Source organism: Vipera ursinii (assembly GCF_947247035.1).
Source record: "Vipera ursinii genome assembly, chromosome: 3".
Lineage (NCBI taxonomy): Eukaryota > Metazoa > Chordata > Lepidosauria > Squamata > Viperidae > Vipera > Vipera ursinii.
Genome location: NC_139516.1, coordinates 136,100,706 through 136,127,680, shown reverse-complemented (window position 1 = coordinate 136,127,680; position 26,975 = coordinate 136,100,706). Strand labels below are relative to the sequence as shown.

Below are 26,975 nucleotides of genomic sequence, written 5' to 3'. Positions count from 1 at the left end.
ACTACTCTAATTACATTACAAACACAGTGTGTTTGGGCCTCAGACTGCCATACTTGAGTGAGAAATCATCAGCGGAGTGGAGAAGTTGATTTCAAGTGTGAAAGACAGTCCTGTAATTACATCTGTAATACATTTTACCTGGGATTACCTTCTAAAGCTTTGAGCTAGTCCAAAGTGCAATAGTCTGGCTGCTGGAAAATACTTGCTGGCCTAAACACATTACACCAGTCTTTTGGTCCTTGTGTTACCTTTCTATTAGCTTCCAAGTGCAATTCAAATGACAGCTTTGACCTTTGAAGTCTGAGATCCAGACTAGGATGACCTTCAACCCATCTTAGACTGCCTGACCTAGATGTCCTAGACCTAGAAGAAACTGCTTTTGGCCCCTCAGTTATACAACTAGCAGGTTCTCCTAGATAATTCACACACATTTTTTCCAGATTAATTGTATGTTATTAATATTATACCACAGATATTTTAATGTACTAATTTACTGAATCTAAGCTGTGAAATTATTTGATTGCAGTAAGTATCCAAATAAATAAAAATTGAATCCTATTTTACATAGCGAGATAATGTTAACTAATTATGGTGAAATACAGTGTCTACTCTGACAGACCCCTGCTTCTATGGATCTGCTGCTAGTTCTTGTGCTGCTATGATCAGTGTTCAGTCCAGCCCTTTCCAGCCACTGATAGGATTTCCCATGTCAGCCAGAGTTTCTACATCCCAAGCATTTTCATGGCACTTCCTCTGCTTGATCTTTAACCCATGGCTGCTGCTGCTTCTGGCATTTATTTAACAGCTCATCTTTTGGTGCCGTCTTACTGAGGCATTCCAGTTGCTCTGGGTTTCATCCAGGATGGTGGCTTTGACACTCACAAGATCCTGTCCACCTTCTTTCTGACTGATATATACTTTCTGGGTATTGGACCAGGGGTGGATATTCTGTACCTTGTGAGGAACCTCTAGGTTTTCACACCAGCAGCCTCCATGTCCTCCTTTGGCCAGTTCACTATATTGACAGGGAATGTGATGACTGGCAGGGCATACATGTCAATGGCATGGAACTTCTTTTTGCCACTGAGCTGACACTTACAGGGCCTGCTTATCCTTTGTTGATAGTTGAATGTTGCTAACTTCATTGCCCTTCTCATTGTGGTTCCCATGTGAGACATCAAGGTATTTGGCATTTCTTGGTATTTGAAGGATACCAACATATTTTGGGATTCCAAGGTACAGTATTTGAAAATGGTCTGTATATCTGCAATGTGGACTGCTGGTACTTCCACCCCATCAGTCTTAATTATTCTTTTTTCTCTTGGCTAACATCTGGCTACACTTCTCAAGTGCAAATAACATTCCAGTGTGTGTATGTGTGTGTGCGTGTATACATACATACATACATACATACACACATTATTTGTTTTTGTTGAAGTCAGACAATCTATTGGCCTATGTGTGTGTTTTATTCATCTTTCTCCAGTCTGTTTTCTCTCTCTTTCTTCTTTTGTTTTTCTCTTTCTCTGGTCATTTGAAATCTTATCAGGCTTACACAGATGCTTGAAAAAAGACATGTGTGCTGACAGGCACAGGGTGTTCTTGAGCTTCCAAAAGGTTTCTGAATCATTTTCAAAGCATGCACAGCCTTAAAAAATATATTACTAGGGAAAAGAGAAAGATATGATTAAAGCTTCCTTTAATTATACATTTCTGTACACCTGTATTCCAAAGTTCAATTGGCCTCCCCCAAAAAGTTGGGGGTTTTTTATCACACTTTTATTACCACTGTTCATGCAAATTGACAGTAAAGAATCAATCATGGATCACAACCTCGCCTTTTCCTACCTGTGTTTATGAGATACAAGCCCCAGGAAATGAACACAATTTCATTTAAAGATGTTGTAAAACAAATCAATGATATCATTACCACTTGTGTAATTAATGATCTTCTCCGTCTATCATATTAATCATTGAAATTTGACTGTCATGTTTCAGCTGGCTCAATGAGGGCTAGTAATGTCTTTGGGGGCACAGTTTGGGCTCTCTGCATAGAAGTACTTGCACCAGGTCAACTAAGAATGCTTTGCAACAGGGAAAAGTCTTCTTTTTTAAGGCCATTACATATGGAGCAGAAAATCAATAGCTAGTTCAGGGTAGATAGGAAGAATTATATGCTTGGCTGATTACTAATGCACACATACATATAAATAAATGTCCCTTTTAGAGTAGGGCTGTCAGTTGGGCTAAAGGATTGTTTAGTTATTTAGCTTTCCTCTGATTAATTAATTGATTTTGTACAGGTACAATTTACATTCAGGCAATCTCAATGAAGTTGCCCCACTAAGAATTCTGAAGGAGATAAACAGGCCTTTGCATTCCTCAACTGCATTTTCAATGTCTTTCTCCATATGCTGTGACTTGATTTAACTCTCCAGGTTCTTAGCTCACTTGAGTTCCGGCTGACTGAAGTGACTTTAAAGCTTCCCCTTAGTTATAGTTCAGATACTATTTAGAGCTTGGCTCCATTTACAGCCAGCACAATGTAACTCAACTTAAGGAGAATAGAATGAGAGCACTGAGGACTAGCAAACTTTTTATTTTCTGATGTTACTCAAAGTTTACTATTATTTTTAGAAAAATACAGAAATCATTACTGAAGGAAAAAGGAGAATGGTGGGCCCTGTGCATTTTTAGAAAAAAGGGGAAAAAACACCAACAAAAAGGGTGTGATTTATTTATTTCTGTCAGACAACATAATGCAACTGTGCAGGACACACAATCACATTTTTTGTACTGTGATGTCATGAGGCACAAATCAGTATTTTAATGTTATTGTGGCTTATAACAGACACCTATGAAAGAAATCTTTCATTTTCTACTAGTATTCAAAACACTGGAATGTAAAGCTTTCCTTGTTCTCATTTAAGGTAAAGACAACATTTACCACAAAGGAAACTTAATACAGAAACTGGAGTGTATGGATGATGTAGCTGACTCATGTAAAGACAATTACACAAAGTCCTTTTCTAACTTAATGTAGAAACACATTTTGTAAATATAGTATTCCTATTACATTTTGTCATTTTGTATTACACTGCCTTGCTGATATTACTTTTGTTGAGAACAATGACACAATAGAAGCAGCATATTTGGGAGTACAATGTCCCCTCTTCCAATGCATCCTCTCATGCAAAAGAGTTCAGAAACTTTCACTCCATCTCAAATCTAAACTTTTAGATCTTTTCAATTAAATGCTTTGCTTCCTTTCTTTCAAAATATATTTCCCATTATTTGTAAGAGTTTTGATTATAAAATAGCCAGATTCCATTCACAGGTGTATTATTTATATCCTTTGATTTGTAGTAACGGTCTCGACTTTAAATATCAGTGAAGCCTATAGGTCTTATAACTTGCTATGCACTTTCTATTATTTTTACTTTTTATTTCATTTTGGTTTTTTTAAAAAAACAACAACAAAGTGACTCAAGTGAGGAATGTTCTTCCGTGAAGATACTCCATAAAAAATATTTACTAGGCAATGATATGAAAGCATGGTATTTATAAAATCAGTTTCCTTTGATGTGAATTTTATATATTGTCGTGTTTAATAGAACAGCCAGTCTGATCCAATTGTTAAGGCATCCATTTAAAAAAAAAAACAGGAGACTGTGAGTTCTAACCCTGCTTTAGGCATGAAGGTTGGCCTGGTGACCTTGAGAGAGTCACTCTTTCTCAACCTAGCTCACCTCACAGGTTTGTTCTAAAGAAAATAGGAGGAGGAAGGCATGTTGGATATGTTCACCATTTTGAATTATTTCTAAAAATTATAAAGGCAAGAATAAAACATCTTTAAAAAGCTATCAGTAAAAAAATTTCAAGGTCATTTCAACAAGACCTGAAAGAATTGGCATGGGATAACATGGACCTAATTTTCCTAAGAAAAATAGATAAAATTCAACTTCTAGGACAATTCCTTCTTACATTCTCTGGAACTGTAAGTGTTCTTATTACTAGTCTCCCTAATTCACTTGCTTATCTTGCTTTTGTGAGCATCTACAAATTGGTAAATAGTTGATTTAATATATGTAGGGGAGAACTTTTTTTATACGGTGCTTCAGGAAAGGTTGTAAAGCTTTATCTTGACAGAGGAATTAAAACTGTGGACAGTTTTTAGATTCCTATCTGGCTTATTGCCCCTGCAAGATGTCAACATAGGTAGAATTAAAGGAGTAACAGCAATTCTGAAGAGTAAAAACACCAATTTAAAGCAAAAATAATCTTTCACAACAAGGTTCTTTTGTGAACAATGAAAGTACTTTATAGTATATTCAACATTTGGAGTGCTTACTGCCACATCTTTATTCATAGTCCTTCCATAACTCTATTAAGTGGGAGGATGAATGGGAATTTTCCTCCATCAGAAGACCTACACATAAAAATAGTGTGACTATAAGCAGAAAGGAACAGCGCATTTATATGGTAAATTATATAAAGATTGAAAAGGTAAAATATTGTTACTACCTAATAATGACTGTTATTCAGAAACCAATAATTTTGACTGATGATATATCACTTTTTCTATTCCTTGTGGTTAGAAAAAGCTAGCAATGAAATTTTCCAAGCAAGTGAGAAAAGTCTGAATAAGGAGGTATACTACCACACAGTGGCTTCTACAACAAACAACAATGGTTCTAAAAGAACAACATGCATGTAATGACATAATACTACTATTATGTATTACTGCCAGGATATTCATATTGCTTTTTTACCCACTTTGATTCCCCACCCTCCCTCCATAGTTGCCCATCTATTGTCATATATGACCTATGACTTATTACTTGCTGTTTAAATTATACACTGTGAGCTTATGCACCGGAGACAAATTCCTTAGGTATCCAATCACACTTGGCCAATAAACCTATTCTATTCTATTCTATTCTATTCTATTCTATTCTATTCTATTCTATTCTATTCTATTCTATTCTAGTCTAGTCTAGTCTAGTCTAGTCTAGTCTAGTCTAGTCTAGTCTAGTCTAGTCTTTATTATTTAGATGGGCTATAATGTTTTAGAAAAGAGGTTTCCATGACAATTTGTTAGATCTTGGGATATTTCTTGTATAGCTGAGAGTAAACTAGAAGAACCAATCTTGTTGCAAACTAGAAACTAAAGCTCTTCATGCTTTAAAATGAAATGTGTGTGAGAGGCATGGTGTGGAGAGCAAGGGGTATACGAGATGGGCAGCATGGGTTGGGGAGGGTGCAAGGAGTAAATGAGAGAAGAAAGTCGAAGAGCCTACACAACAGACACAGTGCAGGTCAGTGAGCGTATGCAAGAGGTTGCACAAGAGGTCCAGTGGAGGTCAGTGAAAGTGGATGAGAATGCAAGGGAGAGGTGCAAGAGGCAGATTTTATGTTGGAAAAGGTTCCTGAGAATACCATCTACAGCCAAAAACAACAACAAAAAAGATCATTGAACAAATCAATCAAGAGTTCTCAAGACACTCAAAGACAAATGAGTATCTCAAAATATATTATGGACAAATTGCGATAAGACCTAGCTCTCTTGAGAAATCTGTAATGTATATTATCTTGAAGAACATCTATCTATATGACTGCTGTGATAGCATCAACCTAATGGCACATAATCAATAAATCAATAAAGGATTGTATCTTTGCCCAAAATATTGTTCTTATTAGAAAGAATGGCAAACACTTTTTAAAAGAGGAAATAAGAGTACCTGAAATAATATTCAGAAATACCACTGACCTTATTTCCTTGTTCACTGGGTATTTGGCCTGTTTTTATCCTTATACATTTGTGTTTGCTGGCTGGTCTCTTTATTAAAGTGTGACAGAATACTCAAATTGTTAGTATAATTACTGGATAATTATTTTATTTATAATTTGTATTCTACAATAACAACCTTTCCTTCTAAACTCTATATTTTTTCAGAGCGGGGGCATAGGTGGTTATTTCCTTTTTTTTTCTTCTTTATATGTTTGGGTTTTAAAAATTTCTCCAACCTGGTATGTTCAAGATATTTTATACTACTACTGCAATCAGCCTTGTCATATGTTGTCTGTGAAAAATTGAATTTGGAGTTCCACGTATTTGGAGAGTGCCAGTTTGGACCAGCATCCCTAATATGAGATTTATGTCACAAACAGCAAAGGGAAAAAAAGTGAATGAAAAAAAAAACTATTGCAAGTTTTTATAGGAATAGAGTTTCATGAGCTGCCAAAATAGACTGTACTACAAGACAAATAAAGGCACTGAATGGAGACTGCTGGCCTCTATCTCTGTTCAAAAGGTACAGAAGAATAGGTTCTTTCTGGAAAAAAAAATGAATAAAAAAGCCATGTCCAAAAGTAACACATGAGTGTATTAACAAAAAAAAGAAAGAAAGAAAGGAACCGTCTTACATTTGGAAAAAATATTATTAAGAATATGTCATAATTTTACAGAGTGAAAACAAAGCACCATCAAGCACTGTAAAACCAATACGAACCAAAATTGTATAGAATTAAGATGTTGGGCTGATAGCAGGACAACCCAGGTTCAAGTTAACCCCTCAGCCACATGAGCTTCCTGGATGACTCTGGCTAGTCACACTTTCTTAGCTGAAGACATCTCATAGGGTTGTTATTGGGAGAAGAAAACGCAAAACCACCTTCTGCTTCTAAAGAAAAGGCATGAAAAGGTACATATAGTCATGCACACATGCATTTCTACCTGTCTAACATTGGTTTGAAGAGAGTATATGTTGAAAGCCTTCCTATTGTCAAGGAGTTACAATATGAAGGGAGACAGAGATTGGTGTTCTCAGTAATGGTCCTTTTGTTAAAAAGAGCTTAGTTTAAGAGTGGTCTTCACCCCTTTTTGGCCTTTTGTAGAAAGGCAAAGACTTCTGGAGATTTAAACAGCTTGAGTAAGATCTGCTTCAAATATTGCATTGTTATGTTTATGGTTTATGGTTTTATTAGGTTGATAGTTTCTATATTACTGCTTTTTTGTATGGTACTTTGAGATATTTTGTATACTGCCCATAGTCTTTGGGGTAGCATAGTTTACGAAGCTTACAAACAAATAAATAATCAGAGAAATTGCATTGAAAACAGTTTCCAGTAGATTTATGTTGAAGCCTAAGTATTTTAGGGAAGCAGCAGGCAAAACCAGATGCAGGTGTTCTTACAGATATATTTTTTTAAATAAAATATATTCAAAAACATTGTGCCAGAATTCAACCTGATTAATGTGCAGATTATTGATTATCACAATCTGAAGTGAGATTAGGTTTAGGGTTATTCCCTGCTTCTAGTCACTTAGTTTTTCAAAACCAACGTTGTTCCCATCCTGAATTTTTAGTCATTCTGAACTGGATCATTTGGATGATTGGGTGCTGAGGTGGAGAGAAACTTAGTCAACCTACAATTTTCATTGTTCATTTCACTTGCAGAGCATTCCTTGCCACTTTTCCTTGCTTACTCTTTGTGGTTCAGTGTTGGTGCCTTTTCAGTGAAAGGCAAAATGGACTTGATTTGTCTGCCAGTAGAAATCTTCAGCTGTGTATCGTTTTCACAGTGCCATCTCCAACTCCAGCTAAGCATTTTGTTTCATCTCAAGGACTTGAGACTTGAAGTGTGTTTGATGGTGGGGCAGCACATGTGGAGTGGCTATAATTGTCACATAAGACACTCAAAGTGACTGGAGACTTCAGAAGGTCACCCCTGAGCTTGCCAAACAGAACAATGAGAATTCTTCAGCACACTGTAACTTACTAGCTGCAACTGGGAGTCAGCCTTTTTCTGTGTATTTCTAGGAGAATGCCTACTACAAAACACAAAGTGATGTGCAGATTGTGCAGACAGTATACCTGAGCCATATATATTATTGCAGTAGGAGGCTAAGGTAAGAAGGTAAGGACTTGCAAGGCAAAAAAAAAGAAAGAAAGAAAAAGAAAAATAAATATTGCAAAGATCAGTTTCTAAGCTTAAGGACCAGAAATAATATTTTAGGTATGCTGGACTTAAGAGGCTCTTCTTTTTTTATCACTCATGCTTTATATTGCCTGTGGTCTTTCCTTGAAAGCACTATTTTTAGAAGATTATGTAAAAAAAAATTACAAGTTATATTTTTATGCCAAAGAACACCATATCCACATTTTATCATTTAAACTAACCAAAACAACCTAAGAAATCCTGTAGAGAAATATTTTGTCAGCAGCTGCCAATTGTCCTTCCATTGGACAATTCCTTGTTGCTGAGCTCTTATATATTTTCCTTCCAGGAAAGTAATTCCCAACAAATTTCCTTCCTCTGGATGTATTCCTGAATATATATATGTGTGTATGTTGTTGTGCTTGTGCTCATGTACACACACACACACACACATCAAATACACATGCACAGTTAACTTTAATATTATATGTATATATGTTTGTGCACACACACACAAACATAAAGCATTAAAATGTGCATGTAAAAGTACTTTTTTATTCCATTATATTTTTCTCATGCTGTTTAGAATTACTATTATAATGACTGCTATGCTTTCACAGTGGCTAAAGCCCTTACCTTCTGAATAGTAGGCTGTCGGTTCAAAACCTGATATAATTTATTTTTAATATTAATTTTCTTTCTTTGAGCTTTCTGTCTTTAAGTACCTGCATAGTTGGCACACCAGTTACCAAGGAGCTGGTGGCAGGGGTTGGGAGGAGGGGGATCCCTCTTTTTTTTTTTAAAAAAAAGGAAAGAGTAAAATTAGTAATTTAAAAAAAAATCTGCCAGCTTTATAATCAGAAAAAAATCTATTTACAAGGCAAGCGTTGCAAGCATTATGTTATTACAGGATTGGTAAAGGCAGATTTACAAGGAAAGAGAAAGCATGGTAAAGCACTGAGTCAGTTGAAGCAATATTATTTTCTCTACAGAGTAGTCAATGAACTGCTGACATGTGTCATGTGAAATGCACTTGAGGCAACATAAAATGGAAAAGTGTACTTTAGAACAAAAAAATAAAATAAAATCAAGTCCTGGTGTCATTTTAACAGGGAGTGGGGGATTAATAGAGGGTAATGTCACCTGATTCTGTCCTCCAGAAATAGTTGCCTTCCCATTCTGCCAGTTGGGGTGGTGTGGAAAAGGAGGCTCAAAAGCCCTTTTTCTTCTGGAACAAGTGAGACAGCTGATGCTCTCATTGAGTGCTTGGACAAAACAATGGGCTGACTTAGAGCCATTAATCTGAGATACAGTACAGACAAGATATCTTCCTTCTGAGTGTTTCTTCAATCCATCATTATCACCAGTAGCATTTTAGTTTGGATGGACCTCTGATTAATTTAGTATTCTGTATGAACTACAGTATGTAGCTACACTATGTTCCATAAAGAATCTTTTCCATAGTTCAGCACAAAGTCCATGTGATTTATTTTATACATTATACATTTTATACATTATACATTATAGATGTTTGAGTCACCTGCATACCGCCCACTCAGATAAGCTTGATTATTACAGTACATATGGTATATATGGTATATAATGTGTTTTATGATTTTTACATTATAGATGTTTGAGTCACCTGCATACTGCCCACTCAGATAAGCTTGATTATTACAGTATATATGGTATATATGGTACAGTATATATGGGCTGACTTAGAGCCATTAATCTGAGATACAGTACAGACAAGATATCTTCCTTCTGAGTGTTTCTTCAATCCATCATTATCACCAGTAGGATTTTAGTTTGGATGGACCTCTGATTAATTTAGTATTCTGTATGAACTACAGTATGTAGCTACAGTATGTTCCATAAAGAATCTTTTCCATAGTTCAGCACACAGTCCATGTGATTTATTTTAATGTGTTTAAGCATGGGGTTGATTATTATTTTTTAAAAGTAGGAAGCACTAAACTGTTAACTAGAACTGAGTTGATTGTCTAATATTTGAGCCTTCCAAGCACTAATTATTTTTTTCCCCTCCCAATCCTTTAATACTCTTGGTTGGATATTCTTAGGTCTTGTACTCCCCCCCCTGCCTGCTGCTAGTTTTAAATTTGGTTTATGTGTTGCCGATGGTTTACAGCTCCTATTAATATTTTTCCCCTAGAGTTTGGCTTTGTTGTTTTATGATTTTTAAATTATAGATGTTTGAGTCACCTGCATACCGCCCACTCAGATAAGCTTGATTATTACAGTATATATGAAAAGTACAATAATTAAGAAAAGGTAAAAAAAAATGGCTTTTAAAAAGAAGAAAGAAGCTTATCTATCATACACTTCCTGGATGCTTCAAAATATTCTGAGAGCACTGTGCTATAGTTCACATATAGAATGCTAGCTTAATGTTAGGTTTCTTTGTTGCCCTACCTGAACTGTGAATATGGCTTATGCTATACCAAAACTTTCCTGTGATTACACATTTTGGAACTTTGGTAATGGTAAAATTGGGTATTTGTTATTATTATAATTATTATTTTTTAAAAAAATCTGATTAGTTTTCAGCAACCCACAGAGGTTATTGGGCACTTTGGTTGAAAACTGTTATGTTTCAGCAACAGATGGATAACTCCCTCACTGTGATGGGAAATTGTGCTAGAACTCCTTTGCACGTAGATCTGTTAAACTCAGTAAAACCATAGTATAAAAGTTCATTCATGTAGTTTTTTTAAAAACCACTTCTGGTATTTATCTGAACAGATTATGCTACAAAGTAAAAGATGTAGCATTTATATTCCTGACAACATATAATTATTTATTTGCAGCTGATACAAACTGTTAGTGCCGTGGATAAAGATGAACCACCACGTGGACACAAATTTTTTTTTGAACTGGTGCCAGAATACACAGTCCATCCAAACTTTTCAATTGTGGACAACAAAGGTAGGCTTTAATTATTGGTTCTCTATGTTGCATTTTGATTCCTTTGCTGAAAATGTGTTAAATATAATTTTCCATGTCTTTGATTCTTCTGGTGCAGATAATACAGCAGGCGTTGTAACCAGACGGAATGGATATAGCCGCAGTAAAATGAGCGCCTATCTCCTGCCAATAATAATATTTGACAATGACTATCCCATCCAGAGTAGTACGGGCACACTGAGCATCCGAGTGTGTGCCTGTGACAGCAGGGGAAACATGCAGTCTTGTAATGCTGAAGCTTTGCTTCTACCAGCAGGCCTTAGCACAGGAGCACTCATTGCTATTCTGCTCTGCATTATTATTCTGCTGAGTAAGTGGATCATTTCCTCTTTCCTTCTTTGTACCTGGAAATTGTTAAAGGAGACCACATTTTCAGAAGAACTTGTTATCTCCTTAATCCAGGCTTTTGCAAATGGTAAATTCTCCAGCATTTAGGTGCTGGAGAACTCTTAATCTCATAAAGCCAAGGATGCAGCACAATCTAAAGATTGCCTGAGATGCTGGTGGACTACAAAACATTACCAATGGGCTGCATTTAGCTTGTTGGGTTAGTTATTGCAAGCAGGTTGGTTTTACTTAAAGGTTGGTCTTAAAATGGAATATTTCTAGAGAGTTCTGATACTGATGATGGCATGATGTTTATATTCAACAGTAATGTAGTACATCTTATTTTTGATTGATATCTCTTATCTCATTTCAAATCTCTGTAGTTTCAAAAAAAGAGAGAGATTATGTCAGATACTTAATGCATAAACAACTTTGGCTATTTAGTACTGCATGTTCTATGGTCTCCAGTAGATGGGAACTGCTGTTGATAGCAATAAATTGGTAATCACTAGAGATTAAAGTTGGTAATTTTTAAAGTTGGTATTTTTTAAAATTTATATATTTATATTTATCACCTACCATTTCTCAGGGGTTTAAGGCAACCTATATCAGGATCTCCATTCATCTCATAAGGATAGTTTTGCTTAGTGGTAAATGTACCAAAATCAGCTGTTTATCTGGGACAATGGTAGATATTTGTATTACTAAAATCATAACCTCACCATTATCCTTATTGCAAAACAGACATCCATTTAGTCCTTAAAATAATCATGTGTCATATACTGTACAATTCTTAAAGTTCAAATTCCCATCTGGTCAGCTGGTATAAGAATTCACTATATTTGTCACATTGAATTATTGCACCTCAAAGTTCACCTTTGAGGACTGTAAGTAGAGAATGGAATACACCTGAGTTTTACTCTCTAATTATTTTGACCTCCATGAATTCAACTAACACAATTCACTATGGAATCTGAGAATTTGGTTTATTAAAATCCCAGATAACACCAAAAGTGATTCTCACACTCAGAGGTTTTAAATATAATTTTCCATGTCTTTGATTCTTCTAGTTTATTGAAATTTAAAGTTCATTTTCTGTAAAAAAAAAATGGGAAAAGTTAAAAATAAATAAATTACCAGAGGGAGAATAGAATCAAAAGAGTTTGAATTGTGTTGTGATAATGTTGATGGTGTTCTGTGTTGGATAGTAAGACATTAGGCACATAGTGGCTCAGTGGCTTAATGATGCTGGAGATGGTTTCAGCTTCAGCAGTTCGAACCTAGGCGTTGCCTGGCAAGGTGGGATCCTGTCATTCATGTCAGCTTCAGTCCACCTAACAGTTTGAAAGTATGTTCTGTGCAAGTACATAGATAGGTACTACTTCAGTGTGGAAATGAGCTGGTGCTCTGTGCAGGCAGTCAGATTCCTGATGGTTCTGAATTTTCCTGGTTGCCGTGCCTTCTTGCGAGGCAGCTCTAGAAAGGGAGGGGGCCTTGGTTGATGCTGCAGGAAGAGCCACTCATCTTTCTCTCTGGTGCAAAGCATCCAAATAGTAATGAGATAGCATGTTTGTTTGTTTTTTGTAGTGTTTTTTTTCAATTCAAGATGTTAAAACCTGTTCTTTAAATAAAGTGCCAGTCTTTAAGTATGACACTTGATGTTATTTCTCCTTAAAACAATGACGAAGAATATTAGAGGAAGCTGACTGTAGATAAGGCCAAAAAAAAGAAGCTTGTTATTATGCCAACAAGCATTGTGAGGCTCTCCCCCCCTCCCCAAAATCAGTGCTGTATTCAAACGTTCTGAACAGAATAGACCAAACCAGATAAGCCACCTGCATTTATTAGTCAACTTATTTCTGCAACATTTTAAATGATTCTCATTACAATGAAATCTTTCCTTGGGCATTTGATATCCATGGCTACAAAATATAGAAAGAGGTTTTCAAGAATGTGGGACCTAGGGCTATTGTCTAAATACACAAATGTGTGACCATACTCATGGATGACCACTAGTGTCTCCAGGATGCTCCTTTTGTCCTATTGGAAAAGGGGAATTGCTCGGAAGAGTGGGGAAAAGAAGGGCATTAAGAAGATCCAGACAAGGAGCATGAATGACTGGAGTGAATGGAAAAATGGGGGAAAACTACTTTAGGAATTTTTATTCACAACAGAATTGATAAAAAGCATATCTAGGCCAACGTTGATATATTGATATTTGGGGAAAATTGAAAACAAGTTGCAAGAGAGCTTAAACCCAAATAAAACAAATATTTTTATACAAGGGAAAGTATAGACAGCATATAACATTTGACAACATGTTGAATGGGGAAAAAAAGAATATACTGAGTCCATTTTTTATGGATTGTTCTCATAATTTTATTTTAAAGCTGAGATTTCAATAGAGATGGCCCTTATTATTCAGATAACAGATAACGAGACCTTGAAAAAGAATTCCTTTCCACCATTTTGCACTTTTATATAATATATAAAAAGCACTCAAAAGGAGTCCTTCAAACAGGCAAAACATAACAAAGTGGAGGTAAACAACATTTTTTTACAAATCATAACTAATTCCGGTCTGTTTTTATCAACTGAATATACATAAAACTTCAACTAACAGAACCATATGCAGAGAAATTTGGAGAAATAATCATGTCATTCTATGTATTTCTTTTAAAAAGAAGGGAATATGGACTGGAGAAGCGTAATTCACCTGATTAAGGTCAGAGCATGACATCTATTTTAAAGACAAGGGGAATAAGTTAATTTATCTATTGATAGGTGTAGTTTAGAAAATAGCCTTTTTTAAGGTTATCTATACCTCAAAACAGAGTTCCCCAACCTTTCCAGGTTTGCAGCCCTTGGGGGAGGGGGGAAAGAGGGGGTGGTTTTGTGGGAAGTGCAGGCAGGCATGAGTGCATGTGCACGAGCACCCATTGCTTGCATAAGTGTGAGTGAGGCCAAGAGCAACCATGATGCTTGTGTGAGTGAGGCCCCAAGTGCTCGCACAAGTGATGCCCACGATGCTCGTGGAAGTGGGACTGCAAGTGGCAGTAATGTTCACAGGAATGGAGCCCCGAGCATCTGCAACATTTGCATGAGTGGTGCTGTGCGTGCACAGCGGCCAGTCACCCATGCAGCCAGTTGTGAATAGGCCATGGACTGGTAGTGGGCTGCAGCCCAAAGGTTGGGACCCCTACTTTAAAATGCTTGTATTGCTTTTCTTTTAATTAATTTAATTTCCTGGGTTGGCCTTATCCCATTTTCTGAATTCCCCTACTCATCCCAGGACAGGCGTCTTATGATGGTACTTCTGACTTTTCCCCAGAATTTCAAATATGCCTCCAGAGCCCAAAAGATCCATAATTTCTCCATATAAGTGGGAATATGGTTTAAAGATTAAAGTTCTTGATCCTATGGATCATGAGACCCTCCTCTGCACTGGGATGAAATATACTGTAAATGCATCCTGGCTAGATTAATTATTTAAACAAGCCCATTCATATGTTGGTCATTATTTCCCCAAGCAAGATGTAAAGAATAATTCCTGTAGTTCATTCTGTGGTGATAAAGACACTCTTTTCAATGAGTTTTTGTCCTTAACTCCTTTCATTTAATTAAGAGTCTAATATTTATATTTATCTTGCCTGTTGTGGTTAATGAGTCTTAAAGGTTCTTAGCTTTGCCAACATTGTTCCTAATCCAGGTGTTTCCTATTCAGTGCTCCTCACCCTCTCTATTGTTACTGTTGTCTTCCAGTACTAGTTGTGCTGTTTGCTGCAATGAAGCACCAGAGGAAAAAAGAGCCCTTGATCATTTCAAAAGATGACATCCGAGACAATATTGTCACATATAACGATGAAGGAGGTGGGGAGGAAGATACCCAAGCCTTTGATATTGGCACGCTGAGGAACCCTGAAGCCAGAGAGGAAAGCAAAATGAGAAGAGATGTGATGCCAGAAACTATTTTCCAGATAAGGAGGACAGCATCTTTGTGGGAAAACATTGATATTCAAGATTTTATCCATCGAAGACTCAAGGAAAATGACTTGGATCCAACTGCACCTCCTTATGACTCTTTAGCAACATACGCCTATGAAGGGAATGATTCTATAGCAAATTCACTTAGTTCTTTGGAATCACTTACTGCAGATGGTGGGAATCAAGACTACGACTATCTGAGTGACTGGGGGCCACGATTTAAAAAATTAGCAGATATGTATGGTGGGGATGAGAGTGACCAAGACTAACTGTCTCCTTCAAGATTTCTGATGCAGCTCCAGCATTCCTGTGCATGAGCAGGGATCTCCTCTCCTCTCCTCTCCCATCCCCCTTCCCCCTCGCCTCCCCTCTCTTCTTCTTCTTTTTAGTGGAGAGGTTGGGCAGTGGCCTTGTGCAAACAACCCAAGGATACGCATATGGAATATTCCTTGTAGCTATAAAGGCCAGGTAGGGAGAGATGTCCTACATGGAAGGAGCACTTCATTGATGTTGGAGACTCTTGGATCATGGCCTGAAAATAGTATTTTGTGACTGGGTCCTTACTGATGAGATTGATGCCTCTGTAATTAGATTAAAGTGGCCTATATTCTCCTACTTGGAAAAAAACCCCACAATACATAGGTGTATGTTTTAGTAAAAGTTTGCTTAATAAGTCAGTGTGAATGAAAATGACTGTTTTTTTAAGACAGAAGTAGTATCTCATCTTTTTTTTTGTCTAGGAAGTTAGAAAGAGGATATTCAATATTATTTGGGAAGGGGTAAAATATCTTTAAAAGGCTTTTTGTGCCTTTCAGAAGAACTTTGGGAACACAAGTTTTTTTTTCCTTCAAAAAATAACACTTTGCTTCACTTTCCTTGCTACTATACCTTATACCGTCCCCTTCAAAAAATAACACTTTGCTTCACTTTCCTTGCTACTATACCTTATACCGTCCCCTATCCTATAACATATACTGATTATTCCTTAAAAAAATAAGAATGAATATTACTGCCATATCTATTGAGTTAAAAATGTCTGTGTTGATTCATATTTTTCTATCTATCTAAATATATATATATACAAATATAAATATGTATATTTATATTTTTGTATTTTTATTAAATAAATTCAAATTTATAAATAAATTATGTTTTCATGTACTCTGGCTTTGTGTGCCCTTTAGTCAAAACTGTGTAGTATGTTTCAAGTTGGAGGGAAAGGGTGTTTCCATGAAGACTCTGTATTTGCCCTGGAAACCATTTTCAAAAGAGAGTGGTGATTCTCCTCATGATGGTCTTCCTCAAAACACTTCATGAGGGAAGTAGGACTTGACATCTAACAGCACTCTATCTTGTCTCCATCACTGGACTTGATTACTTTTCATGTTACCTTCTGTGATGTAGCAGTTTATTATGAAGATGTTTTCAAAGGCTCCACTCCCCCCCTTTGTCACTCATTTTAGAGACAATACAGATAATCCTTGTCTAATGACTATAATTGGGACTGGCAACTTGGTGTTCAAGCAAAGTGGTTCCTAAATGAAACCACAACTCTGCTTATGATCCTACTTTAGCTTTCATTTGCTTTCCAGACCTGTAAGGATCGTAAATGTGAGGATTGGTTGCAAGTTTACTTTCTCATCACCATTGCAACTGGGAATAGTCACTAAGTGAGGCAGTCACTAAACAAAGATTACTTATGTGAAATGGTAGCACCGGCCCTGCTCTTGAAAGGAGAGAAAGTATTTTGGCAGCAATTCAATAGAGTGAAGTGGAGACAGAAATTGACTTTGTTGCCAGTAGAGATGGAGGATGTGATCACATGCCCTCAGAAACAGTGCTGGGGTGGCAGTATTTCTGTAAATGGAAAGGCCTTAGCTATGCTTAGAGAACATTCCTGACAAATACTGAGATTTAAATTAGTCAAATCTAATTAGTAAGAGACAAAGTGAAACAACCTTCCCCCTTCCATGAATCAATTTAATTATAATCGTTACTAGGCTAAAAACAAAGGCTCTTTTAATAGATGTCTGATGATGAACATTCAGATCAGTTCCAGAACATTTATTACATTTTGATTGGCATTTCTGATACAGAGGCCCTCCAAGTTTAAAACAGCATAGACAGTTCTCCATCTGCTCCCCATCCCATAATTCTCCCACCAGTAGAACCTAAAACTTGGAGGGCCTCTGAAGACTGCATTTATTCTGTTTATCATTTAACCCCCACAACAACCAGAATGTGGGGGTTAGATTGCAAAATTGTTTCCAAATTTTAAAACAACAATAAAACTCTAAAACGTTAACCTATATTAATGAAGAACACAGAAACAATTTCAGAATATGTATGTATGCATGTTTGTGTGTGCAAAAACATACACTCCAAGACATAGAAACTTCCCAGAATAACGTGGGTTAATATAAAATCAGACCTCAGTATAGGTTTTGTGGATGCCATATAACTCTGTTCCTCCTTCTATTAGTTACAGTTATTCCAATGTATCTATATATTAAAGTAGGGGTCCCCAACCCCCAGTCCGCGGGCACTTAGGAAGTGGGCCATGCAGCTGGAGGTGCGCTGAAAGCACGTCTTCCACCTCCAGGAATGTGGCCAGTCTGCGGGGGTCTGGGCAGGAGAGTGGCAGGGCAGAAGCCATCTTGCTCACTGCAAGGTCCTCCGACAGCTGCACTTGCAACTGGTTTGCAACATCTGAGCTTTGTGTCCTTCCTCCTCTGCCTCCTCCTGCTTCTTCTGCTATCTCTCCTTCTGCCTCCTCCTCCCCTCCCCGGTCCTGCTCCCTCTTCCTCTTGCTTCTTCTTCCTTCTCTTCTTCCTCCCTTTCCTCCTCTCCCCCTCTCGGCACCCTAGCTGGGGTCATGCTCCCTTCGTGCAACTCTCCAAGTTTGCAAGACAAATGTGCGTCTGGCCAGTTTGCAACCAAGGGCTCACCCAAAGTCTCTGTGGAGGGGGACCCCCACAAGTGTGTGAGGGTGTCTTTCTCAGAGTGCAAATAGGGGCAGGGAGAAGTTACCTTTCACCTTAAGCACTGCATCTCCAAGGGATTCTCTCTCATCTGCACCTTTTTTAAGACTGCTGGGCTCTGTTGCACTTCAGCTTGAGCTTTTTGGTTTTATTTTGATGCTCCAGGTGTCCCATGTTTTGGCAACATCCTGCCTGCTTTGCAAGGTTTAATTTGGTGTGTGTGTGTGTGTGTGTGTGTGTGTTTGTGTGTGTTCCTCCTTTCTTCATGCAGCTCTCCAGCTCTCTCTCTTTCTCTTGGTTGTTTTAGCACTTCCTCAGTGTGCTGGTTCTTTGGTTTGTTTTGCTAAAAGGCTGAGTTTAGGATTGTCTTTTTTCCTTCCCACTTTCTTAGAAACAGAACGTCGCTGGTCTAATCTAAGATAAGACAATAATAGAAATAAAGTGCATTATTTATTTATCTGTTTATTAAAAAAAAATTACAATAAATGTAATGCACTTGAATCATCTTGAAAACTCCCCTTCCTGGTGCCAAAAAGATTGGGGACCTCTGTACTAAAGATCACTTCTCTTCCAATTTTAGAGGAAGATATCCCCTTCCTTCCTTCCTTCCTTCCTTCCTTCCTTCCTTCCTTCCTTCCTTCCTTCCTTCCTTCCTCCCTCCCTCCCTCCCTCCCTCCCTCCCTCCCTCCCTCCCCTGCCTGCCTGCCTGCCCCTACCATTTCTGCTTCTTTCTTGATTTTGGCCAATACTAATATGGAATTACCAGAGCCAGTATTTTCAGTCTTTCGGGTAACAGGAAGAATTTGGAAGCATTAAGCCACTGCAATATTTAAAGCACTCAGTTCATTTCTTTCAAATCTCCTTAAAATCTTCTCTAATGAATTTAAAAACACCTACTAATTGACACCAACTACTAGAGACTTTTGTGGGGCAAAGAAAAAAAAGCTATAGGCCATAGGTTATATCTTTATAATGTACAATATAGAGTTTCCCAGGTTGGTTGAACTATAGCTCCCCAAATCCCTTCCTTCTTCACACTGATAAAAGTTATATCTTGTACATGTAACCTTTACAGTTGGAAGATACTGACATTTGGGAACACCAGATTTCTGGGAAGAGTTATAAATACATTTCTAAATTAAAAGTAGAGACACAGATTGTTCTGCTATCTGCAAAATCCAGAAGTCATTTGATTGTCTGACTCCGATATAGACTAAGAATGACTCACCCTTATGGTAGCCTGCTCTATGGTATTGTGAACGTACTGCTGTTGTGAGATTGTGTCCTAATTAAGTGGCAGTTCTGCAGCAGCTAGTCATGGACGGATATCATTGACTGCCTCCTGTAGGTTTGGGAGTTATTCCTGTAATTACCATGTTTTTCTCCACACAAGTGTCAGTATTATCAACACTAAGTCCAAAAATGAAATATAGTTATCCAAATCTTGCAATGGCAGTAACCAAGAATACAAGTATATATTGACTTTTTTGCAAATGTTTCATACTTACGCAAACCTGGCTGCCTGTTCATACCTGTATATTTATTATTAACTTACCGGCATTCTGGCCATGGAAGGAAACACTAATTCTAATGTGATTAGAGGGATTATTTATTTGATTGTTCAAGCATTTACACAGCTGCCCAACTCAAATGAAGTGTCTCTGAATGGCATGTACCAAAGTAAACATGCAGCAAAGAACAAGAGAAAACAAAATCATACATCATTGAAATAATTAAAGTGTGCAAGATGGTGAAATGACAAAATTAGGTAAAGGTAAAGGTTCCCCCGCACATGCGTGCTAATTGTTTCCAACTCTAGGGGCTGGTGCTCATCTCCATTTCAAAGTCAAAGAGCCAGCACTTGTCCGAGGACATCTCCGTGGTCATGTGGCCAGCATGACTAGACGCCAAAGGCGCACGGAATGCTGTTACCCTCCCACCGTAGTGGTCCCTATTTTTCTACTTGCATTTTTACGTGCTTTTGAACTGCTAGGTTGGCAGAAGCTGGGATGAGTAACAGGCGCTCACTCTGCTACGTGGCACTCGGGATTCAACCCACCAAACTGCCGACCTTCTGTTCGACAAGCTCAGCATCCTAACCCACTGAGCCACCACGTCCCTGACAAAATTACAACAACCAATAGAGAACTCTACTCAACAAAATCCATGTGCTTAAGGAAAGACACAGATCTTAATTGTATTTCTAAAGACTAGCAAGATGAGCCTTGCTGCATGTTGGGAGAATATTGTTCCAAAGGGGAGGGGCAACCCATAAGAATGCTCTCCTTGTAGGCCTCATGATGACAATGTGGAAGAGCAGGTTACTTCAAAACTGAGTCACCTGTGCAGTTTTCTGTCCCTGTCATTTCAACCTTTACCTCAGTATCAGGAGGGCAGAGTTGCCAATAAAGCTGCAACATTGACACAGGAATGGGTGGAGGTAGTGTATGTTCTGGCCTTCTGTTGCCACTCTGCAGATAAAGTAAAGCGGCCACTGAAAGAAGGAGTTTTCCTTCTGAGAAAAGAGACAATCATCTAAAAGAGAGGAAAAGAAGGATAGAGGCCCAACAAAACAAAGCACAATGAAAAAAGGTACAAGAGCTCTACATGGTGGCCATTAACTCCATCTAGTGCTGTTAATGTGGCTTTTTGCAGTATTTTATGACTTTTAGTTTTGCACAGTTTTTAATCATTTGTGATAAGTGGCCCAGAGTTACCTTGTGGTAAATGGCCAATAAATTTTACAAAAAGAAAACAACAGGAAAAAGGAGTCTCAAAGAGGGTACTAAGACAGAACAAGCTTAAGAAAGAAAGGCTTATATACTAATAATAGTACAGAGTGTAATATATACATAATAGTAGCAATATAATATGTTGGATAGTAGTATAGAATATAGTAATAATATGACAATAATTGTTGTAATTATCATAGTAATAGTATGTAGAGATAGAGATAGCAATAAAATAGAACAGTGTTATATGCTGCTCAAATTCACCTTTTTTTTGGTGAGATAGGCAACCATACAAATTTGATAAATAGGCTGGAGACTGGATAAAAATTGTCCAGGTATGCTGGATCACTCAAGAAAGGGACAGACCTCTGTGTCTTACAGGCCATTAGAATCAACTCCTCTTCAATCTCAGAAAAGCATTTACTACCATATAGATCAACCCACATGTTCATTCCATGAAGGATTTGACCAACCAGGAGGTACATGGATCTAACATGTATAGGTGGCCACTCCTACAGCTCTGTTTAGTTCCTATCAGCTGAAAGTTTTCTGGGATACCATCCCGGCACCATGCTTCAGTCACTTCCATAGGACCTGCTCAGTGGGTTTACCTCAGAGCATTTTTATCTACCGTATGTTGAGAACAACTCCACAGTCATCCTGAAGATGCTCCACCAGCCCTTCCCGATCCAAAAGATTGATTCATCCTGAACAGAACTTTGATCAACACTCGGAAGACATAATAAAAGTCAAGAAGTAAACACTGTTTGCTGTTTGTAATGTCACTGGATAGACTGTCACAAAGGGTCTTAACTAGGTGAGTTCAGATTCACTGTTAGTTTTCCTCCAGCAATACTCTAAGCATCCCTTCTGTTGCTTTATAACCACATACCTTTTGAAAACCAGGGAGCACACCATGGACTAAGAACAGAGAATCTGTATGGTCATGATCTGGTCTAATGCCCACCACTTCATTCCAGGTGGTAACCAAAGACTCATGCAGACCATATACAAAAACTTCAGGCAAAACCACAAGTTCCCTTTGAAACCCAATAGGTTCATTAAGTGCTTGAAGTGGGCCAGCCAAATATGTTCCCCATCTATATTTGTGTGTGTGTGTGTGTGTGTGCGTGCATGTGCATAAACATGCTACAGTAGCATGTATAGTATATCCAGGCTCAACAGACAATAACTGTCTATGATAAAGGTGGATGTCAATGTCCCCCTAAGTCCAAATAACATCACCACCAAACCAAAATAATAAAAAAATAGATTTAGAATGTGAGCCCACTGTGAATCTAGATAATATAATTTTCATAGTAGCCATGAAATCTTGTGCTGCTTTCAAATCTACTTACAGGGATGGCAGTTTCAAGTCCCCTAGAACCATATGCCTGAGTAAGAACATTGCCCAACCTGAGACAGCATCAAGCCACGTATGCAGGGAGACCGTAACATAGCAGGGAAGCTAGCACAGTAACACAACTCTCAGCTGATCCTGACAAAATCATCCTCAATATGTTCACAGACACCATCTTTGAAGGGATGGGCTTGCCTATTTTGTCAATACACAAGCCCACCCCTTCCTTGCGACAGCTATTTTCAAAGAACATTTAAAAAGACTACATGGAACAGCAGATTGCCACAGGATCTAGCATGTACTTCGTACAATTTGTCAGAATATATCTTACTTTTTTTCCCCCATGTTTGAGTTAGACCAGAAAAATCATGAATTCTGCCATGTAGTATCCAGGTCAGGTTCATATAATTCACTTTGTGTGGTTCTGCTTTTGAAGACAGTTCAGAGGATGTTACTGCTGGAAAATATTATAGTTCAGCAGGAATATTGCACTGAGTTGGAAAAATAAGGAAGAAGGAGATTTCTTATTTTAAAAATAAATATCAAGATGGCAAGAACTTAGGGTCAACAATGGCTTGTGCATAAATTATTGCTATTTGCTGAAAAAAGACAGGGCAGCTTTGAAATGCAGATTTAAAATAAAAAACTTAATATCAGCACACCTTATACAGCAATAAACATTCAAGAGTCTTTTCTTCAGTATGCACATTAGTAAGCATTGTACCATAATTCATAGCCTTAACTGAAATGCATGAAGCAGTACCAATGCCTTTAGAGAAAGTCATTGCTAATATTAATGCTTGTCTCAGTTATTTGCTCCCCAAACTTAGATACCTGAAAGCAAAAAAAGTCAGATGCTTAGTTTATAAGAGCTGGAGAGAGTCAAATATCCCAGGAAAGGTTGTAGACCAGATGGATAATTATACTGTAGGTTCAGGTTGTCAAAGGTAATAACCTCAAGGAAAGGGAGGTGGGGTAGTCTGGTAAACCTGAAACTAAGAAATAACTGAAGGAAGATAAGCAAATTCTATCCATAGTGGCTGACAGTGAATTAGGTTGCCTCTGAGACAAGACAGAAGGCTCCAGTGTCTGCTACAAAAGCACATGTTTGAAACATCCTAGCCTGTTATTACTACATACTCTGAAATCTAAACTATCATTCATAATTCTGCATTAGGGTTTCGGCTTAGTGAAGAAGGAAGGAAGGAAGGAAGGAAGGAAGGAAGGAAGGAAGGAAGGAAGGAAGGAAGGAAGGAAGGAAGGAAGGAAGGAAGGAAGGAAGGAAAGAAGATAGGCTCCCAAAGGTACATTGAATGCACATGAGGAATGCCATTTTATTGAGGCCCCAACAGTAAATTGCACAACTCATAAGGAAGTTTATTTTATGTTACAAGTTAGTCTTATCATTGACAGAAGCAGCAGCTTCAAACCACTTAATATGAGAGGCAGGAGGAGAAAAAATGAAATGCTATTGCATTGCGATTCTCACAGTGTAATCTTGACAACAATTACAAGTAGGCCATTCTCTGTTTCATTTTAGCCACAAAGGAATCTTGGACTAACTTTGTAGACATGCAGACTTACAACAAATCCTGAACAAAATGAACAGAGCCTGCTAACTACACTAAAAGCTTCCATGCACAAATTTCAACTGAATAAGTAGAGCAGGGGTCTTCAAACTTGGACCTTTTATGACTTGTGGACTTCAACTCTCAGAATTCCTCAGCCTGCATGCCTGGCTGAGGAATTCTGGGAGTTGAAGTCCACAAGTCACAAAAGGGCCAAGTTGAAGACCCCTGAAGTAGTAGAGTCTTCTTTGAGCTTAGTGTGACTGCTCCTGGTTAATTCATGGAAACATTCTTAACAACACAGTGTGGAAGGATTTTGCGTAACTTTTTCTAGCTTATTTTTCAACTTCAATGTAGGATTCCTGAGTAACCTTCCATCCAAGGACTCAAAATATTTGAACCTGCTTAGCCCAGATAAAGTTAGGCAAGTGACAGAAGCATGAGTATTCACCAATTTAAAAATCGAGCCTTTTTCTTTTTTTAAAAAATGCCCATTACTCAGGACTAATTCAGGAACAAGCATATAGTGCTAGATCCAGATTGTTATTTCAATAGGGAAAGTAGTCTTGAACTGCAGGACAAGACAAGGAATTTATAACTAAGCAGGAGAAAGCATTTCAGAACCTGGAAGATGATAGGGTGCAAATATGCATAGTTACTGATTGTAATGTTATTACAAAATAATGTTGATTCCCAATAAAGATGTGATAAATAAATAAGATTATATAGTCTAAGACAGTGGTGGCGAATTTATGGCACACATGCCAAAGGTGGCACTCAGAGCCTCTCTGTTGGCACGTAGCCATCGCTACCAGCAGCAGGTCCATCAGGCTGCCACTGCTGCTCGGAGCAGGAGCCCCGCCCAGCACAAAGGAGGCAAAGCAGCCGACAATGGTAGACCATTGTCGATTGGAGGACTGGAAGAAAAGGCAGGGGGATGCATTTTACATGCGTGCATGCGGCCACGAGCATGCATGCGCTGCAAATGGGGCAGGGCTAGTGCCTGCATGATACTCACTAGCCCTGCCCCATTCTTGTGTGGTACAGTGCCTTGTATCTGCACCCCGTGGTGCGGTGGCAGCCATTTTATGCCTTGCAGCACCGTGGCCCATTTTTGTGCCCCCGGTTTTTGCATGCCAGAGGTGGCACTCAGAGCCACCTCCCTCCCAAGGGCACCAGAATGCTGATGCAGCCTTGGCACTTTGTGACAAATAACAGGGTTTTGGGTTGCGGCTTGGGCACTCGGTCTCTAAAAGTTTCACCACCACTGGTCTAAGATCTCAGGTGCCTATATCTGCTCAATCTCTCAAGAAATTGATAGCTTGAACATGCATCACATTGAAGAACTATTTGGAGTGAATGGGTCAAAATGTAAATTGTTAATGCATAACCTTTTATTTCGTTATGTATTCTTTTGTTACAATAATTTAATCAGTATGTGATCAAATAAGTTCAGTGCTGAAAAGCAAAGCAGTTTCACAAAAGCTGGTTCAGCACAAGATGCCTGTTTTTACAAGATTCATGGCTAATAGGAAACATGAAATTCTATATTCCTCATTTATCCTACTAGATGATAGCAGTTAGTTGATCTTGACTCATCCTGAAACCTGATCAAAGCCTGGGTATGCTTTCCCCCTCCCCCTATGCTGTTTTTTCCCAGCAAGAGGGAGCTACAGACCCATCCAAAAGAACAATTAATGTATTTTTCACAGTACAATTTAGACACCTGCTGTCTTACTGTTCCTTGCCCTGCTTGTCAATATATTCCTCTGACGTTATGCATGTCCAGTTTTGCAAGGCAAGAAAAAAGAGAACAGATGGGAAGGGAAGGGAAGGGAAGGACAGGAAAGGGAAGAGAAGAGAAGAGAAGAGAAGAGAAGAGAAGAGAAGAGAAGAGAAGAGAAGAGAAGAGAAGAGAAGAGAAGAGAAGAGAAGAGAAGAGAACCCAGTGTTGACTTTTGTTAGTTCTGCTTTGGAGAGAGTTGCTACGTTAATTACATACATATCAGGTCTGAGAATGTACAGATCCAAGTATACAAAAAACCTTCTCTCTTAACTCCTATACATAAAATGTTCTTCCCTTACAATTCATGGAAATACTGATTTTATAGAGTGCTACTTCTTTTATCAGCTGAAATGATTAATAGAAACATTAGATTTGTCAGCATGCAAAATGGTAAATACATTAAAAAAAAAAGTTGAAAATGCCCTGTTGTCTCTGGTGGTGGTGGTGGTGGTGCCACTGCCTCTTCTTTCTCCTCTTTTCTCTTCCTCCAAAACAACCCAGTGAGTAGTACGCAGCTTAGAGTCTGTTAATAGCTCAAAGTTAATGAACACTATGTTTAAGTGGGGTTTTGGACAGGGTTTCCTCTGTCTGGCTTCCCTTTTAGTTCAGAAATTCACAACAACATCAGTTGTTGAACTCACCTATGTAATTGAATTCATCCATCTTGCTGCTAGTTCGCCTCCTCTTTTTCCTTTCACCTTTCCCAGCATTGCAGACCACCCCAGAGAGCTAGGTCATCTTAACATGTATCCAAAGTAAGATAATTTGAGCCTGATCATTAACAGCCATTAAAGAAACCCTAGCAGAAATGATGAAGCAAATAAAACATTATCATTAATGCTTCATGTTAATGCAGTCATCTCCAGTAAAATCATACCAGTCAGGCAAGAACTTTTTGTTAGTTCTCTTTCTAGTGTCATTGAGTACTGACCTCCATGGAACAGAAATACATAATCTGAGAATTGAATGTCTCATATGTCCTGCTGAAATCTTGGATGAAGCTTTCCAGAGTTCCTCCAACATTGCTGACAAATTGAAAACAGGAGAAACTCTTAAGCATCTAGACTGGTTTAAATTAAATTATTAAATTAAATCAAAGTTTCCTTTGGGCAAGGTCTACCCACTTCTTTGTGCTAAATATATCTGTTTTTGGAGGGTTCTATGACCCACTCAAACGTTAAGCCCCTTTGTCTTTCTGTGGTCCTCCCTTAGAACAAACATCAGCAAAGACAGAAGTGGGAAAGTGTTGCACTTGATTTCTGAGGTGTGGGAAGTCACACACCCCACCGAGAAAGGAATATTATTGGGAAT

General features: G+C 38.1%; 1 protein-coding gene across 1 annotated transcript in view; it reads left to right on the top strand.

Annotated features, from left to right (window-relative positions):
* Positions 1-15,506, top strand: part of CDH9 (cadherin 9) — a gene marked incomplete at both ends in the record, with an annotated part of 108,950 nt that extends 93,444 nt beyond the window's left edge. Inside the window, 3 exons of the mRNA XM_083358387.1 lie at positions 10,770-10,887; positions 10,985-11,236; positions 15,016-15,506. Coding sequence (XP_083214513.1) covers positions 10,770-10,887; positions 10,985-11,236; positions 15,016-15,506 — 861 coding nt within the window. The remainder of the gene's footprint in view (positions 1-10,769; positions 10,888-10,984; positions 11,237-15,015) is intronic.
* Between the last annotated feature and the right edge of the window lie 11,469 nt (positions 15,507-26,975).